The following is an 18,807-nucleotide window of genomic DNA, read 5'->3' as shown; positions in this document are numbered from 1 at the left end:
ACTAGCTGTCAATGTTGGACACTGATAAAAGAAATTCCATTTACTCTCATTTACTCTAAAGCCCCGTACACACGAGTAGAAATTCGGCCGGGAAATTTCGTCCGACGTCCGATCTGCCGATTTTCGGCTTGTTAGTATGGTGCTTCCGACAACCGACTCCGACTTTTCGGCTGAAAAAATCCTGGTGTGCAGGCTATATAATTTTTGTCCTCCGTCAAAACACGTCCGATTTTCGTCTCATTAGTACAGATTTCGATGGGGAAAAATCTTATGAGCAAGACTAGGCATGCTCAGAGAGAAAGAACACATACAAAGCAATCCAACACATGACATCACTTCTGAAGTAGAATTCTGTCGTGCGGAAAATTCGAGTGCAGTCTAGAGCACATTCCAACCAACAGACACGCACTCTGGGCAAAAGACGGACGACCAGTCGGCGGAAATTCGTTGCGTGTGTACGAGGCTTTAAGCATATGATCCTATCAGTGGAAAGTCCAAATGTAATCTAATACGCTTGTAAAGAATAATTTTTCTTGTTTGGTACAGGTAACAGTGATCACACATTGGCCAAGAAAGACTGTCCAAGACTTACTGTATCTTCTAATGCCTGTTTGGTGTATAGGTCAGTGCTGAATTTGAGGTCTACAGATTTCCCGTGAATGTCAAATATGCAGGATAGCAGATGCAGTCAGCTAAGGGCTGCATGGTTCAGTATATAGCTCTTACAAAAGCAGTGCAGTTGCCTCCACATTATTTGGCTATATAACCCCTACCTAACGCCTATGTTTTTTATACTTGGCTTCTACAGTGGGTGGTGAAAACTGCTGCAGACTGGGCTGTGTGCAACTGAACAATAGGTTTTGGGAAAAGTGATATGTTCATCAAGCATAAAACCCCGTACTGTGCAAACATGCACTTACAGTGATAGGGTCCTAGGATCAGTTGCCCTTACTATTATCTGTTTGTGTCAGTTTCCTCCAAAATACGTATTGGTAGGTCTTGGTATTTGAGAGGAAGAGCGTGTTTGTACTACATAAATGTGTGAAGAAAGTGTGTTCCTTCAAGTCTCAAAATTAACTGGGTTTTACAAGTCTTTTAAATCCATGAAGACATACCAAGTAACTGTAGTGTGTTAGCTTGTGTAGGTAAGGACTTTTTGGAAATATGTTGACATTTAGAAAACTGCCGACTTGGAGGACTTTACTCTCTCTTGCCCAGTCAATGTACAAGTAGCTCTTAGACAGTGACTTATAGGACGTGGCTTGAAACTCAGCCAGTGCTTGGTTTTCCTCTTGAAGATTTGGATCAACTGTTTTGATCTGGAGAAAAAGAAAAGAAGACATTTTATAGCAGCATTTGAAGGAGGTCCCCTATTATTTATCATCTAGTAGAACTCACCTTAAAATCAAAGGCTGTGACATCTGTTGGGATGTTGATCACAAACATAGATGTCCCTTTGATGTCAGTATTTTGTGTTATTGCTTCACCGTTATCAACAGGGGTAGATTCACCATTTTCTTGGATAAAATCACCAGTTAGAACAAGGGGGATTTTTGGTACGGGGTTGTCCAAAGTGTCTTTTACCTGAACCTGATGAGAAAGAAGTGTGTGAACAGTACCACAAATAAACACAGGGTATATGTACTGTACTGTACCAGTGCCCCATCCCAGACAGTTCAGACTATTCAATACATCCTTATTCATCTGCACAATACCATGCCAAATGTTTGTGCCATTGTATTCCATCTCTCTACACCATACTGACCAGATATATGCACCAATCATTCTCTGCTTTCCAAGGCCCACTAACAGAGCAAAGTTTTCTGACTACCAGGTATGGGTTCAGCTACATTAAGACCCCATTCACACTACCGCGACTTGTCAGGCGACTGGTCAGCCTGACAAGTCGCGGTCCATTGTGTGCTACGGGAACCGTTCTAATAGGAGCGACTCGAGAAAAAGTGTCCTGTACTACTTCGGGGGGCGACATTGGAGCGACTTGCATAGACATTCATTATATGAAGTCCGTGCAAGTCGCGCCGAAGTCGCGGTGCACGCGACTTCACAGGTCGCCCCCGAAGTCGTGCCGCGTTAGTGTGAACCGACACTACTAATAATCTGTGTAAGAGAACTGCAGTAAATATCATCTCCTAGAATTTATAAACAGGGAAGAGAAAAGGGGAAACATACTGATGGGGTTCCTTGCTGACTGGAGTTGAGCAACATCAGTCTGTGTCATAATAGAGACTAGAATAAAAGGTAGGGCACCATCACTGGCAGGCAGGAGTGGTACAGTATCTCAAAAAAGTGAGTACACCCCTCACATTTTTGTAAATATGTTATGATATCTTTTCATGTGACAATACTGAAGAAATGACACTTTGCTACAATGTAAGGTAGTGAGTGTACAGCTTGTATAACAGTTACATTTTGCTGTCCCCTCAAAATAACTCAACACACAGCCATTAATGTCTAAACCATTGACAACAAAAGTGGGTACACCCCTAAGTGCAAATGTCCAAATTGGGCCCAAAGTGTCAATATTTTGTGTGGCCATAATTAATTTCCAACACTGCCTTAACCCTCTTGAGCATGGAGTTCACCAGAGCCTTACAGATTTCCACTGGAGTCCTCTTCCACTCCTCCATGATGACATCACAGAGCTGGTGGATGTTAGAGACCTTGCGCTCCTCCACCTTCCGTTTGAGGATGCCCCACAGATGCTCAATAGGGTTTAGGTCTGGAGACATGCTTGGCCAGTCCATCACCTTTACCCTCAGCTTCTTTAGCAAGGCAGTGGTAATCTTGGAGGTGTTTTGGGGTTGCTGTCATGTTGGAATACTGCCCTGCGGCCCAGTCTCCGAAGAGACTCTGCTTCAGTATGTCACAGAACATTCTGGCATTTATGATTCCCTCAATGAACTGTAGCTCCCCAGTGCCAGCAACACTCATGCAGCCCCAGACAATGACACTCCCACCACCATGCTTGACTGTAGGCAAGACACACGTTTCTTTGTACTCCTCACCTGCGACAGTGCTGAAGCTGAAAATTGGCCTGGGCAGGAGGGGGGTTTAAGTGCCCAGTACACAAGTGGTTAACTACAGAGTAGCTGCAATCACTCAGTTTCACTCAAACACTAATAAATGAATACAGGCAGTCCCCAAATTACATATATTCGACTTACATACGACTCATACTTACAAACGGAAGGAGACCACAGGAAGTGAGAGGAAATCTACCCCCTAGGAAGGGAAATTCACTACTGTAAGAGTTATCATGGGAAAAAGGTGTCTCTACTGAAGCTTTAACACCAATCCTTGTTTCCACGACAACTCAAAATTTTCAAAATCCAATTGTTACAGGCACAGAAAGTGAGGTAAAGTCTTCTGAACAGGGGCACAGACAGAAAATCAAACATTACAGGAGTGTTAACCCTTCCGTATGCTATCCAAAAAACATATAAATTATTTTGTGGCTGAAGTTACACTCAAAAAATTGACCTGTTCCAACTTACATACAAATTCAACTTAAAGCAATATTATGGACAAAACTTTTTTTTTTAATTTTAGATAAACTACGGGAGGGTTATAACCTCTGTCAGATTTTTTTTTTTTTTTTTTAGCCCTGTGTCCCATTGCAGAGATTTTCCTTCACTTCCTTTCCCATAGCTGAACAGGAAGTGAGAGGAAATCCCTGCAAATTAAGGGAATTCCTCGAAAACCCCCAGGTCACCAGAGCTAGTGCGCCATATGGAAGATTTCCCCTCTATTACTTTTCTGGGGACATCACAAAATTTGGGGTTTTCTTTTACTTTCACTGTAAGGCTGGATTCACACTGAATTCGGAGCTGCTCGCAGCAGGGAGTCCGGTGCGTCCCTGTGCACCGTTTGAGGTTCAAATTAAATCCGAAGTTTTGACTGAATTGGGACCTGAAACAGACCAGAAGACGCACAAGACTTTTCTGCAAGCCGGCTCCATAGAGAACCAGGCACAGTCTCCTGTCATGCGAATTGGACAGTGTGAAGCCAGCCTCCATGATAATGGTAAGCAGGACAAATAGAGAGGGTTAATCTCTTTAACAAGGGCACAGATGGCTAATAAAAACTGACAGGTGTTCTAATCCCTCTGAACTCTGTCGAAAACTAAAAAAAAAAAAGTTTTGCCTTTAGTGATACTTTAAGAACAAACCTACAGAACTGTTGTTGGTAACCCGGGGACTGCCTGTATATGTGAAAAACAGTGCTGCACTACTCCTTTCCAATAATGCTTTTATAGACCAGTGATTAATAATGCAATACAATATTCTATTATGATAATAAAAAGCATATATCATAAAAAAATAAAAATGAAAAAAAGTGTATCTGTGTGTCTTTAATAATTAGTCCACTTTATACTGTGCAGTTAACAGTCTCTCTGTGCATTTTTGCTAGTCCACTCCACACTGTGGGGACAAAAAACACCACAGGTTTTCCTTTGTTCACTCCACCACTACTTGTGCTCAAATACCAGATGGGGAATTTAAAGGGTTTTTAACCCTAAATTATGCCTTGCTGCCAGCCCCTCTCTTTCAAGCTCCCATTGTGAACTGCATAAGTGTTTGCAAGAAAAGAAGTGTCTAAATACCTTTTTGTGAAGTATCTTCAAGGTGGTCATGTGACTCCCGGCTACTCTGCTACTACTACCCAGGACTACAGTAGGAGGAGCCGAGCTCCCCCTCTGACATCCGCCGGGAGTCACGTGACCGCCGAGCTGGCCACTCAACTCCTCCTGCTGTAGCCCTGGATTGTGTTATCAGAGCGGCCAAGAGTCACGTGACCAGCCTGAAGCTTTTTCAGAGCCTTTGTTTCTTACACACTTATACAGTGCAGGATGGGAGCTTGAAAGAGAGGGGCTGGCAGTGACATTGTACTTTTTCTATTAGCAACAGCAGGGAGGGGGGCGGAGACAGAGACACAGACTCCCAAGCTGACAGGCAGGGAGCGGAGAGGATGGGGGAGGCCAGAGAAGAGACAATAGCGGATGACGGAGGCACGCAGGCAGACCACAGTAATCAGGGCTCAGCAGCCATGATTATTATGGTCAGGATAAAGAGGGGGACATAGGAAGTGGCAGGATCAGCCAGGTTTTTTACAGTTTCTAGAGGGGCAGATTAGACAGCACAAGCACTTTTTTTGTTTGTTAGGGTAACAAACACTTTAAGAGATTGAAAGGGTTTTAAGCTTTGACAATATAACCTGGAAGCTGATTGATTTCTATGTAGAGCCGAACCAGATTTTTCATGCTCTTTTGTAAATCTCCCCCAAAGTCGCTTTTTGACCGATATGTTGCAACAGGTCAAAACACACTTGTTTTCCATTACAGGATCTATCAGCCTCAAACTCCAAAAGGTGCCTGCTCTCTCATCTAGTTATCAGAGTAAAGGGAAACATAAAAACTCCTTGGTGCTTTATCACGTTCCAACATTTATTAAAACCAATTCCACACATGCAGTAAATTCACTCACATGTATAAGTGCACTTTAACTCTGTGCACCAAAAATTTCAAGTGCCTTTAAACTTATTTTTACAGGGTTATCAGCAGCTGGTGTACATACACCTTTAAAAAAGGATAACATGATCCCCCTGAGGAAGTCACATGACTGGTGATTAAACATAGTGGATGAAGCCTGGGTGACATCATCAAGTGGAGACAAACTAGGAAATTGCATTTTTTAAAGGTGTATGTATACCGATTGCTGGTAGTTATTTATTTATTTATTTTTTTAAGGCATATGCTTTTTAGTTATTTTTTTGGAGATTGTGTTGTGTTATCAATCACTGGTGTATATGTACGAGATGGTATCAAAAAGTTTTGTAATACGCCAACAGATGGCAGCACAAGGCTGCATGCACAGTCACAGGGAGCACTGACCTTCATAAGTCAGTGTGCCAAAAGACATCGTCCTGTGTACATCAGGACTTGTGCAACTGGTGCTAATCTGACCACGTCTGCTATTTCATCATGGACAGCAAGTTAGAACAAAGAGCAAACGTGAAAAACTGGATGCTTCACGACGATAAACGCCAGAAACAATATGATCTCACTTCACACACCGTTGTGGAGGTCCAGCGCGAATCGCAGAAGGTGCTTGACACGCTTAGAAATGAAGACTTCCAGAACACATTTCAGAAGTGGCATGAACACTGAGAGCTTTGTATTGCTGTGCATGGGGACTTTTTTGAAGGTGATAGCGTGCAAACATAGGAAAAATGAGTAAAAAGAATTACTTTCTTGAAAACAAAGCTAGCCTCTAAACTTTTTGATACCACCTCGTTATGCATTATAGGAAAGGATATATATATATATATATTTTTTTTTAATATACACACACTGCATATATAGTAGGGTTAACAATACAACCTAGGAAAGAAAAAAAAAAAAAAAACATTATGGTGTTGGGTGTTCATTTTGTTGTTTTTTTATCTATAGTAAATGCATACACATGCTAATAACGTGTTAACTGAAAGAATATGTAAATATATTTAAACTTTTTTTTTTGCTTTTTTTTTTTTTTACAAGGCCTTAACAATGACTCTTTTAACCACTTTACCACTAGAGGATTTTGCTGTCTTACGTCTGGGCCACTTTTTGCGATTCGGCGCTGTGCGACTTTAACTGACAATTGCGCGGTCGTGCAACGCCGTACCCAAACGAAATTTACGTCCTTTTTTTCCCACAAACAGAGCTTTCTTTTGGGGATATTTGATCACCTGTGCGATTTTTACTTTTTGCGCTATAAACAAAAAAATAGCGTAAATTTTGAAAAAACAATATTTTTCACATTTTTTTATATGAAATTCCCCCCAAAAAATGTAAAATCAAATATTTTTTACATTTTTGCCCAATTTGTTTTCTGCTACCTATGTTTGGTAAAAAAAAATCACAATAAGCGTATTTTTATTGGTTTGCGCAAAAGTTATTGTGTTTACTAAGGGAAAGATTTCTGTCATTTTTGGTGTTTTTTTTTTAACGAGTAATGACGGCGTTCTGCGATTTTTTTTGCGGGACTGCGACATTGCGGCGGATAGATCGGACCCTTGACTGACATTTTTTGACACTTTTGGGGGTACCAGTGACTGCAGTAATCAGTGCTATATATATGCACTGTTACTGTAAAAATGACACTGGCAGGGAAGGGGTTAATTTTATTGGAGAGGGAGGGGTTAATGTATGCCTGGTGCTTACTGACGTGTGTGGGGGGAGGTGACTGTGTGACACAAGGACAGATCCAGGGTTCAGCTATGCTGAACCCTGCAATATGACCCTGCCTGTCCCTTAGGAGATCCGCCCGCTTGTGTTTACACAAGCGGGCGGATCTCCACACTAGATCCCCGACGATCGGGGAAGAGCAGCGGCGATCGCCGCTGCTCCTCCCCTGGCCCGACTCCCGCTGTGACTGAATACAGCGGGAGCGAGCCTCCGGCGGCGTAGGTCTACGTCGCCAGACGATAACAGACCACTTTGCCGCAGTAGTGTCCATGTAAGCAGACGGCAAGTGGTTAACTTGCAAAAAAAAACCAAGAAAAAAACAATACAACCTAGATTACAAAATCTTCATTTTTACTCAAATTAGTTGATGCAAAAATGAATACACCCCTTAACAAAAACTACTATATCTAGCAATTTTTATGACCTCCATGATTTGTAAGGACAGCACCAAGTCTTCTAGCCATGGAATGAACAAGTTGGTGACATATTGCAACATCTTTCTTTTTCCATTCTTCAAGAATGACCTCTTTTAGAGCCTGGATGCTGGATGGAATGTGATGTTCAACTTGTTTCTTCAGACTTCCCCATAGGTGTTCGATTGGGTTCAGATCAGGAGACCTACTTGGCCACTGAATCACTTTCACCCTGTTCTTCTTCAGAAATGCAACAGCGGCCTTATAGGTGTGTTTTGGATCATTTTCTTTTAATAGAGAGCAGTACATGTACACCAGTGGCGGCCGGTGCGTTGTGCGCCACCCCCCTATCCATGCGTCCGGCCCCCTAATCTGCATGCGGGGCGCCGGACGCATGGAGTTCAATGGGGCTTTTTTTTTTCAGTAACCTGATTTGAGCCAGAGGCTCTAATAGGCTTCAGCAAAGGGTGGACCCGGGGCGCAGAGCAATGCGCCCCGAGCCCACCCATTGTGTGACAATAGCAAATGAAAATTCGCTATTGTCACACGGACCCTCCTCCTGGCCAATCAGGAAGCGCGTCCGATACGCACTTCCTGATTGCCGAAAGGCCCCGCTCAGCCGCCGCCTCCCTTGCTCTGATCCGGGAGGAAGCTCGGGGAGAGCCCACGGAAAGTTTCCCGCATTGTGCCCGAATCCCGAGCTGTACCGCCCGGCTCCCCTCTCCTCTCCTGGCTCCCCCCGGTGTCCTGTCCTCCGTCCCTGGCATGGAGACGGTGCCTGTGTACTGCATCTGCCGCCTGCCCTACGACGTGATCATGATCAAGTATGACACCTGCAAGGACTAGTTCCATGGCAGGCAGGGATCGTCTGTGTGTCATCCGGGCCTCTGGGTGTGCGGTGCCCGGGGAGGGGAGGAGGGTGTCCGGGGAAGGGGAGGGGGGGTCTTATTGTTACCCACGATGACACTATGGCCTCTCTGCATTGAAAGGGGGCACGCTGGCATCTCTGCATTGAAAGGGGGCACACTGGCATCTCTGCATTGAAAGGGGGCACGCTGGCATCTCTGCATTGAAAGGGGGCACAATGATCTCTGCATTTAAAGGCATCTCTGCATTGAAAGGGGGCACACTGGCATCTCTGCATTGAAAGGGGGTACGATGGTCTCTGCATTGAAAGGGGGCACGCTGGCATCTCTGCATTGAAAGGGGGCACACTGGCATCTCTGCACTGAAAGGGGGCATGAGGGCATCTCTGCATTGAATGGGGGCAAGCTGGCATCTCTGCATTGAATGGGGGCACGCTGGTATCTCTGCATTGAAAGGGGGCACGCTGGCATCTCTGCAGTGAAAGGGGGCACACTGGCATCTCTGCATTGAAAGGGGGCACGCTGGCATCTCTGCATTGAATGGGGGCACACTGGTATCTCTGCATTGAAAGGGGGCACGCTGGCATCTCTGCATTGAAAGGGGGCACGCTGGCATCTCTGCATTGAAAGGGGGCATGCTGGCATCTGTGCATTGAAAGGGGGCACGCTGGTCTCTGTGCATTGAAAGGGGGCACGCTGGTCTCTGTGCATGGAAAGAGGGCATGCTGGTCACTGCATTGAAAGGGGGCATGCTGGCATCTCTGCATTGAAAGGGGGCACGCTGATCTCTGTGCATTGAAAGGGGGCATGCTGGTCACTGCATTAAAAGGGGGCACGCTGATATCTGTGCATTGAAAGGGGGCACGCTGGTCTCTGTGCATTGAAAGGGGGCACGCTAGTCTCTGTGCATTGAAAGGGGGCACGCTTGTCCCTGTGTATTGAAAGAGGGCACGCTGATCCCTGTGCATTGAAAGGGGGCACGCTGGTCCCTGTGCATTGAATGGGGGCACGCAGGTCCCTGTGCATTGAAAGGGGGCACGCTGGTCCCTGTGCATTGAAAGGGGGCACGCTGGTCCCTGTGCATTGAAAGGGGGCACGCTATGCCTTAATTACTGAAGGCCCCTTTCACACTTTTGTGACCTCAAAGTCACGCAATTTTTTACAGCGTTTTTTGCCGCAAAGCAATGCCTATTACATTTTTCTGTTTGCGCCCCCCCAAAAATTTTGAGCACCAGCCGTCACTGCTACTCACCTTTGCAACGCCATACAATTTTGAAGCCATCCGTTCCAAAGACATTTATCTTGGTCTCATTACTACAGAGTACATAGTCCCAGTTCCTAATTCTAGGCTGGCTTTTTTGTGCATTTTCTTTAGGAGAGGCTTCCTTCGTGGACAACACCCCTGCATACCATTCCTCTGCAGTGTAAGCTGTATTGTGTCACAGGAAACAATCACCCCAGTTTGGCTTTCTAATTCTTCAGCTAACTGCAGTGAACTTGCATGGCGATTTTCTTCAACCCTTCTCATCAGAAGACGCTCCTGTCGCAGTGTTACCTCCAGTGGACGGCCTGGACGCCTCTGTGAGATGATTGCAGTTCCATCTTTGTTAAATTTGGATATCACTTATGGTACAGTATTCTGACTTAACTTAACTTGTTCTTCTTGACTTAACTTCTTGTAGCCTTCACCCTTCTTGTGTAAAGAAATTATTTTCTTCCTCAGGCCTTGTGGCATTTCTCTTCTATATAATTGCCATTGCTGACAGCATGAAATGGGAAGGGTTTTTCTTTGTTAACCACTTCCCGACCACCCGCCGCCTTTTTACTGTGGCAGGGTGGCTCTCCTGCGCAAACTGACGTAGATCTACGGGGAAGATCTAGGGGAAGCTCGGCAGCGGGGAGGCTGATGCGCGGGTCAGGCGGCTCCGATTGCCGCCTGACACCCGCGATCGCTTCCTGCTGAGAGAGAAGGACGGTCGGCTGTTGTAAACACAGCCGACCGTCCTTCACCCTGGGATGATCACAGAGCTCATGTGATCCTGCTATATAGGATCACATGTCTCTATGGTCATCTCAGAAGCCACGCACCCCCCACAGTTAGAATTACTCCCCTAGGGTCACATTTAACCCTTGATCATCTATACTGTTAACCCCTTCCCTGCCAGTGTCATTATTACAGTAACAGTGCATATTTTTAGCACTGATTACTGTAGTAATGTCACTGGTGCCCCCAAAAGTGTCAAAAATGTCAGTTAGGAGTTCGATCTGTCCGCTGCAATGCCGCAGTCCCGCAAAAAAATCGCAGATCGCCGCCATTACTAGTTAAGAAAAAAAAAAACAATAAAAATGACATAAATCTTTCCCGTAGATAGTAGACACGATAACTTTTGCACAAACCAATCAAAATATGCTTATTGCGATTTTTTTACCAAATTGACCTAAAATGTAAAAAAAATTTGATTTTTACATTTTACTTTTTTTGAGAATGTCATATAGCAGAATGTGAAAAATAGTGTTTTTTTTTTTTTCCAAAATTGTAGCTCTTTTTCTGTTTATAGCAAAAAATAAAAATCGCACAGGTGATCAAATACCACCAAAAGAAAGCTCTATTTGTGGGAAAAAAAGGACGTCCATTTTATTTGGGTACAGTGTTGCACGACCGCGCAATTGTCCGTTAAAGTAACGCAGTGCCGAATCGCAAAATAGGGCCTGGTCATTAAGGAGGCAAATCCTTCCGGTCTTAAAGTGGTTAAGTGACGCCCTTTTCTAATCAACTGTCTGCTGTACACCTGTTTCATGAATAATTAGACTCACCTGTACTTGAATTATTCTTAATTAGGATTTTGTTGTTTAAAATTTGCTTTGCTCCTAAGACTTTTATTGTATTCATTTTTGCAACATGGTCTTGAATGAATTTGTTAGGAAAATACTTTTGTGTGCGCAAATTAACAAATCTTGGTTGTAGTCAATGGCCCACATTTGTGGGAGTATTTTATAGCATAGTGCCCCATAGAAACAGGGCTTGAGTCCTGCGGGAATGCATGGGAACGGCGTTCCTGTACTTATTCTACAACAGGAACGCCGTTCCCGTTCCCCCCGACCCCCGACACTATCCCAGTGAGAGAGGAGGGAAGGAGTGACATGAAAAAGAAAGAGAGAGAGGAGGGAAGGAGAGGTAGAGAGAGAGAGAGAGAGATGAGGGAAGGAGAGGTAGAGAGAGAGAGATGAGGGAAGGAGAGAGATGAGAGAGAGAGAGAGGAGGGAAGGAGAGGTAGAGAGAGAGAGAGAGAGAGAGAGAGAGAGAGAGAGAGAGAAGGGAAGGAGAGGTAGAGAGAGAGAGAGAGAGAGAGAGAGAGAGAGAAGGGAAGGAGAGGAGAGGTAGAGAGAGAGAGAGAGAGAAGGGAAGGAGAGGTAGAGAGAGAGAGAGACATAGAGAGATGAGGGAAGGAGAGGTAGCGAGAGAGAGAGAGAGATGAGGGAAGGAGAGAGATGAGAGAGAGAGAAAGAGAGATGAGAAAGAAACAGAAAGATTGAAATAGAGCGATATAAAGAGACAGATGGAAAGAGAGAGAGGGATGGGGGAGAAAAAAAAAGAACAAGTGAAAGAGAGAAGAAAGAATGAAAGAAAGAATAGAGTGGCCCTCGCTCCTCAAGAGGTATATATATATACACATACACACACACACGAACACACACTTTTTTTTATTTTTGAGATTGGGGGTGGTAATCTTGGGTGAGTTCCCACACTTTTTTTCCTAGGACTTGACCCCTGCATAGAAAATATTGATTCTGAAAGGAAAGTAAAGGTTTTCTGACAATTCTGTTGGGGTGTACTCATTTATGCTGTGCACTGTATATATTTTGCTCTGAAATTAATCATATAAATTTATGAATATGTTTATTTTTTATCAGTGACAGTTTTTGTAGCACTCACCTTTATATGATAGGGCAGTGTTGGTTTCACAAACAGAGGCGTTGCTATAAGTTTCAGCCTGTATGGCGTTAAAACATATTTGACATTGGAGTTCTCGCTCTCTTCAGACTGGGCACCTGGTGGAGGCAATAAAAATGAGGGTAATATATGCTTAGCCAGGTTTACAGCATGTAATATTCTAAAGCTATAACTGTCATAAGCATTGATAAATGACTAGTCTGTGAAAGTGCATGGACCAGTAATTAGTAAATGTACAGGTGTATCTCATAAAATTAGAATACCATCAAAAAGTTAATTTATTTCAGTAACTCAATTCAAAAAGTGAAACTCATATACTTTATATACTGTAGATGCGTTACACACAGAGTGATATATTTCAAGCATTTCTTTCTTTTAATTTTGATGATTATGGCTTACAGCTAGTGAAAACCCAAAATTCAGTATCTCAAAAAATTTGAATGTTACAAGACCAATTAAAAAAAAGGATTTTTAATACAGAAATGTTGGCTTACTGAAAAGTATGTCATTTACAGTATAATATGCACTCAATATTTGGTCGGGGCTCCTTTTGCATGAATTACTGCAATAATGTGGCGTGGCATGGAGGCAATCAGCCTGTGGCACTGCTGAGGTGTTATGGAAGCCCAGCTTGCTTTGATAGCGGCCTTCAGCTCGTCTGCATTGTTGAGTCTGGTGTCCCTCATCTTCTTCTTGGCAATACCTCACAGATTCTCTATGGGGTTTAGGTAATGCGAGTTTGCTGTGTAAAGTATGTGTCACCGGCGCAACAAAAATTATGTCTTAAAATTAATCATAAATCATCAGCCGCAGCTATAGGAGTTCTTACTGAAATGTTAAAAAATGACAAATGTTATATATAATGATAGCTGCGCTAATTATATCAAACACATAAACTTAAAAAATAATATATATATAAAGTAAATTAATGTAACATAAAAAGTGACTGTGAAAGTTCCTCTGTGACTCCAAAATCCAATACAGGTGCTGTGCACACTGATCCACGCCTCTGTGATACGATCCTCCACACACTATTATGTTCACTCACTAGAGCCCCTCCAATATAGGGCGTTATTATCCACTCCTCAGGGATATTGGGTCCACTATATTGCTCAATGTATCCTTAATGTCTCATCCAGAGCTAGTATATATTATATTCCTTTTCTACTCCTCTCACAAATGCTCATACAATAAAGAAGATGCTATCATTGCTCAACATGTTTATTCTATATAAAGTGTACAATTAAAAATAAAATGTTAAAAATGCCAACTCACATGTACTAGTGCCTTCCGACCAACACTAAGTCTATCCAGCAACCCAAATCTGAAAATGTGCCGCCGCTCCATAGCTGGGGCTAGCATGCATTCCAATTCTCAGCTGTGTTGTACGCAAACCAAAGGGATCATGTGTGTATTGCGTCACTATACCTCGACATGTTTTGCATGAAGATGCGTCATCAAGAAGCGCGGCTATCATTATATATATAGCATGCTAGTTTGCTGGCCAATCAAGCATACCATGATCATTAAACCGGTTATTGGTACTTTTGGCAGTGTGGGCAGGTGCCAAGTCCTTCTAGAAAATGAAATCCGCATCTCCATAAAGCTGGTCAGCAGATGGAAGCATGAAGTGCTCTAGAATTTTCTGGTAGAGGGCTTCACTGACTTTGGACTTGACAAAACACAATGGACCAACACCAGCACATGACATGGCTCCCCAAATCTTCACGGACTTTGGAAAATTTTGCATTTCATTTGAAAATCTAGACCCCAGAGTCTGGAGGAAGAGTGGAGAGGCACAGAATCCAAGTTGCATGAGGTCCAGTGTGAAGTTCCCACAGACAGTGTGGAAAGAAACGCTTGAAATATATCACACTGTGTGTAACGCATCTATATAAAATATATGTATTTCACCTTTTCAATTGAATTACTGAAATAAATTACCTTTTTGATGATATTCTAATTTTTATGAGATGTACATGTATATGTCTTTTTGTAATAAGAAGCTTAATGTGTTTCTAAACTGAAAAAGAAAAATGTAATATTATTGCAGCTTACCAGTCCTTAGATGTGGTGGTTGCATTAGTTTATTTTTTGGGGACTTTTTTCCTTTATTATTATTATTTATTATTTTTACCTGGTGATCCTGCCAATAACTTGCTTCCTGTGCTAGGGTAACAATGCTTACATACTCTACTATCTATCTATCTATCTATCTATCTATCTATCTATCTATCTATCTATCTATCTATCTATCTATCTATCTATCTATCTATCTATCTATCTATCTATCTATCTATCTATCTATCTATCTATCTATCTATCTATCTATCTATCTATCTATCTATCTATCTATCTATCTATCTATCTATCTATCCTAACTGATAGCCGTGCAACACATGATGTTAAAAGTTCACTGGATTTCAGGATCAACAGGTATTTATTTGCACTTAAAGAGGAAGTAAACCCTCCTCTGCAACTTTTACCTATAGGTAAGCCTATGTACTGTAAATATCTCCAAAACATGTACCGTTTAGGAGACATTTACCTTACATGCAGCCAGTGACATCACTGGTGCCGCTGGTGCCGTTCCTTCAGAGCCCCGTGCTGTGACCGTCGGCTCCCGCGGCTCCGGCCATCTGATCCCGGAAGACGGGCGACTGAACATGTCGCCCGTCGTACAGTTAAGCGGGCGGCACGGCGGGGGCTCGTTCTAAGGTAAGTATTTCATAATGCACACTAGCTCATTATGTGTTTCTCTTTCAGGTTGAAAAAAAAAAAAAACTTGTAATGGGTTTACAACCTCTTTAACAGATATAACAACTGCTTTTAATGACATATTCAACACACCAAACAAAACCAAACAAGGGAAGCTAATTGTTAGGGTTTACATGCACTTTAAAGTGTATTTCCACTTTTGTGTTTTAAATATGTGAAAACCATACTGCATGTTTTTTATGTGTTCCCATTTACACAGCATTCCTAAAAATAAACTGATAAGTAAAGCAGTTGAAGCTCTAAAATGAGGAACCTGAGAAAGAATTGAAAATTCTAAGTAGTTATTCTATTGGCAAAACTGTTACGCTGTGCTCCAAGTGAAGGCAAATCCATCCACCCAGCCATGGGCTGTGTGGGGTTCAGCTTCAAGCGGAGAGCTCGCAAAGAGGTAATCCAAACGTCAAGTAGGGTTAAAGCAGAAGTTCAGGCTAAAGCTGGATACACACTATACAATTTTCATTAGATTTTTTCCTTTAGATTTACCAAAACCATATAATAGGAGGTCAAACCTAAACCAGGGGCGGACTGACCATTCGGGCATTTCGGTCACTGCCCGAGGGCCCGCGGTCAGGGGGGGCCCGGCAGAGCTGTCTTTCTGCATGGGCATGCTGGGAAGTTGTCCAGGGGGCCCCACGCAGGGTAGCAATTTTCCCCATCTGATCCCTCAGGACGCTGCAGTAGCAACTTTAGTGTGTGCTAGACTGGTTGCTAGGCTGGCCAGCCGCCTAGCATCTAGCAACCAGTGACGTGCGAGGAGAGGACCCAGAATGCAGAGCGAGGAGGATCTTCCTCGTTCTGCTCTGTGCCTAATATGGAATGTGTGGCTCCACCCACCTCCCTCCCTTCCTCTTCACTGTGCGGCCGAGAGAAACTGCCTGACTGCCATCAGGAGACCTCAGAGCAGGACCGAGGCAAACTGCTGCATGAGGTGATATAATCTGTCATTCTATATCTTGCTTATACGTCTCTCTGAGGTAAATGTGGCTGTGTTCCAAAATGCATGTAGCAAAACGATTGTATTTTATCTAAAGACAAACATCTTCCCTCTGAGATAAGAAGGGACATGTTTACATCTACCTACTGTGACTGTTCTATCACACGTGCACAGCCTTATCATTCCCCATCCCCACAGCAAATGTCAGAGATGGCACTGTTCAGTGTTCACAAAAAACTACACTGTGTATGGCTAGAATAAGATTTTTATATTTCTAAAATATTCATATACAACAATGTGACAAAAGTTCTTCAACTACTTTGCTTTTTTTTTTTCCCAAAAACTACTTTGCTTTCTAACAGACACTTCGTTTTTTACCTAGAGGGCAAGAAGTGTATTTTCAGTGAACCATATACAGTACAGTATGTTGAATTATTTTTGTAATGTTTCATTTTTAATGTGACCTTCACAATTTGATATGCTTGCATTTCCACAATTGTGCCAATGTATTAATTGCAGAGATTTGTAGATGAGCCACTAGATCTATCTCTCCCCCTCCCTCCTTCCTTCCCACCCCCCCTCTCTCTCTCTCTCTCTCTCTCTCCTTCCTTCTTTCTTTCCACCCCCCTCTCTCTCTCTCCTTCCCTCTTTCTTTCCACCCCCCCCCCTCTCTCTCTCTCTCTCTCTCTCTCTCCTTCCCTCTTTCTTCCCAGCCCTCCTTCTCTCTCTTTCTCTCCTTCCCTCTTTCTCTCATTCTTTCCACCCCTCCTTCTTTCTCTCTCTCCTTCCCTCTTTCTTTCCACCCCTTCCCTCTCTCTCTCTCTCTCTCTCTCTCTCCTTCCCTCTTTCTTTCTCTCATTCCCTTTTTTTTTCTCTCCTTCCCTCTTTCTCTCTTTCTTTCCACCCCTCCTTCTCTCTCTCTCTCTCCTTCCCTCTTTCTTTCCACCCCTCCTTCTCTCTCTCTCCTTCCCTCTTTCTTTCCACCCCTCCTTCTCTCTCTCCTTCCCCCTTTCTTTCCACCCCCTCCTTTTCTCTCTCCCCTGTCCCTCTTTCTTTCCACCCACTCTCTCTCTCTATCCTTCCCTCTTTCTTTCCACCCCCTCTTTCTCTCTCTCTCTCTCTCTCTCCCCTGTCCCTCTTTCTTTCCACCCCTCCTTCTCTCTCTCTCTCGTTCCCTCTTTCTTTCCACCCCTCCTTCTCTCTCTCTCCTTCCCTCTTTCTTTCCACCCCTCCTTCTCTCTCTCCTTCCCTCTTTCTTTCCACCCCCTCCTTTTCTCTCTCCCACGTCCCTCTTTATTTCCACCCCCCTCTCTCTCCTTCCCTCTTTCTTTCCACCCCCTCCTTCTCTCTCTCTCTCTCTCCCCTGTCCCTCTTTCTTTCCACCCCTCCTTCTCTCTCTCTCTCTCGTTCCCTCTTTCTTTCCACCCCCCCTTCTCTCTCTCTCCTTCCCTCTTTCTTTCCACCCCTCCTCTCTCTCTCTCTCCCCCCTCCCCCTTTCTTTCCACCCCTCTTTCTCTCCTTCCCTCTTTCTTTCTACCCCCTCCTTCTCTCTCTCTCTCTCTCCTTCCCTCTTTCTCTCTCTCTCTCTCTCTTCTTCAAATTGCACAACATAAAATCCTAACACTAGATTCAAGAGCTGTGCCTAATGCCTATATTGTTCTCTCCCTCCATCCCTCTTTCTTCATCTCTTTTTTTTCTCTTGCCCTCCATCCCTCTTTCTTTGTATCTCCCTCCATCCCTCTTCCTTCATCCCTTTTTTTTTCTCGTTCTCTCTCTCCATTCTTTTTTTATTTTTCTCTTCCTCCATCCCTTTTTCTTTCTTTCTCTCTCTCTCTCACCCTCCATCTCACACAGTAAGGACTTGATTACATTTGCAGATTGGAGTCGGTAAAACCCCATAGTTGAGCCCTGTTTTTACCACCCCCAACCGCACCCCCCTTTAACTGCAGTGGCCAGGGGTGTACACATGCCACAGCAGGAATTATTCGCCCTGTCACACTTAACAGGTGTAGCACCTGCAAAGTGTGACCCATTATAGTGAGTGGGGCTGCTCTGCAAGCGCTCTGCAACCTTGTGCAGTACAGTGAAAGAGAGGGTAAAGGAGGTGGTGAGGAGGAGTTTTATCACCTCCACACCAACTGCTTTACCTCTTTGGATCCAACGCTAGCATGCAGAAACTGCATGCATTGCACACAGTTGCAGGGCCTTTGCAGAGTGGCCCCATTCACTTGATTAGGTCACACTTGGCAGGCGCTACACCTGTGTGACAGTGTGTATAATCCCTGCTGCGACTGCAACATATGTACACTCCTGGCCACTGAAGTTAAAGAGGGTGTGGTGGGGGAGTTAAAATAGGGATCAAATATGGGGTTTTACTGCCCCCAAACTGCAAATGTTGTGTATACCTCTGGCCAGTGGGTGAATTTAGGGGAATGGCAAGTGGGCAGGCCCTAGGGAAAGTCGGCGGTCAGGCCCAGGGGGCAGGCCTAAAGCTGTGTAAGGGCCCTCAAAATGTCTGAAGGCTGGCCTGATCACACAGTTTAGTGTGTGTCTATAATTACCAGCCAGGCTGAATGAGTGTTCCTTCTTGCCCAGTGCCACTCATGGCCACAGTG

The 18,807-nt window shown here is 43.9% G+C and overlaps 1 protein-coding gene across 1 annotated transcript in view; it reads right to left on the bottom strand.

The window, feature by feature from the left end:
* Nucleotides 1-18,807, bottom strand: part of C5 (complement C5) — a 129,686-nt gene that overhangs the window by 70,890 nt on the left and 39,989 nt on the right. Inside the window, exons 10-12 of the mRNA XM_082263322.1 lie at nucleotides 12,463-12,578; nucleotides 1,399-1,590; nucleotides 1,116-1,319 (exon numbers count right to left, since the gene is read on the bottom strand). Coding sequence (XP_082119448.1) covers nucleotides 1,116-1,319; nucleotides 1,399-1,590; nucleotides 12,463-12,578 — 512 coding nt within the window. The remainder of the gene's footprint in view (nucleotides 1-1,115; nucleotides 1,320-1,398; nucleotides 1,591-12,462; nucleotides 12,579-18,807) is intronic.

The sequence above is a fragment of the Pelophylax lessonae genome (assembly GCF_965119305.1).
Source record: "Pelophylax lessonae genome assembly, chromosome: 7".
NCBI classification, from domain to species: Eukaryota; Metazoa; Chordata; class Amphibia; order Anura; family Ranidae; genus Pelophylax; species Pelophylax lessonae.
This window is presented reverse-complemented; position numbering and strand designations above follow the sequence as displayed.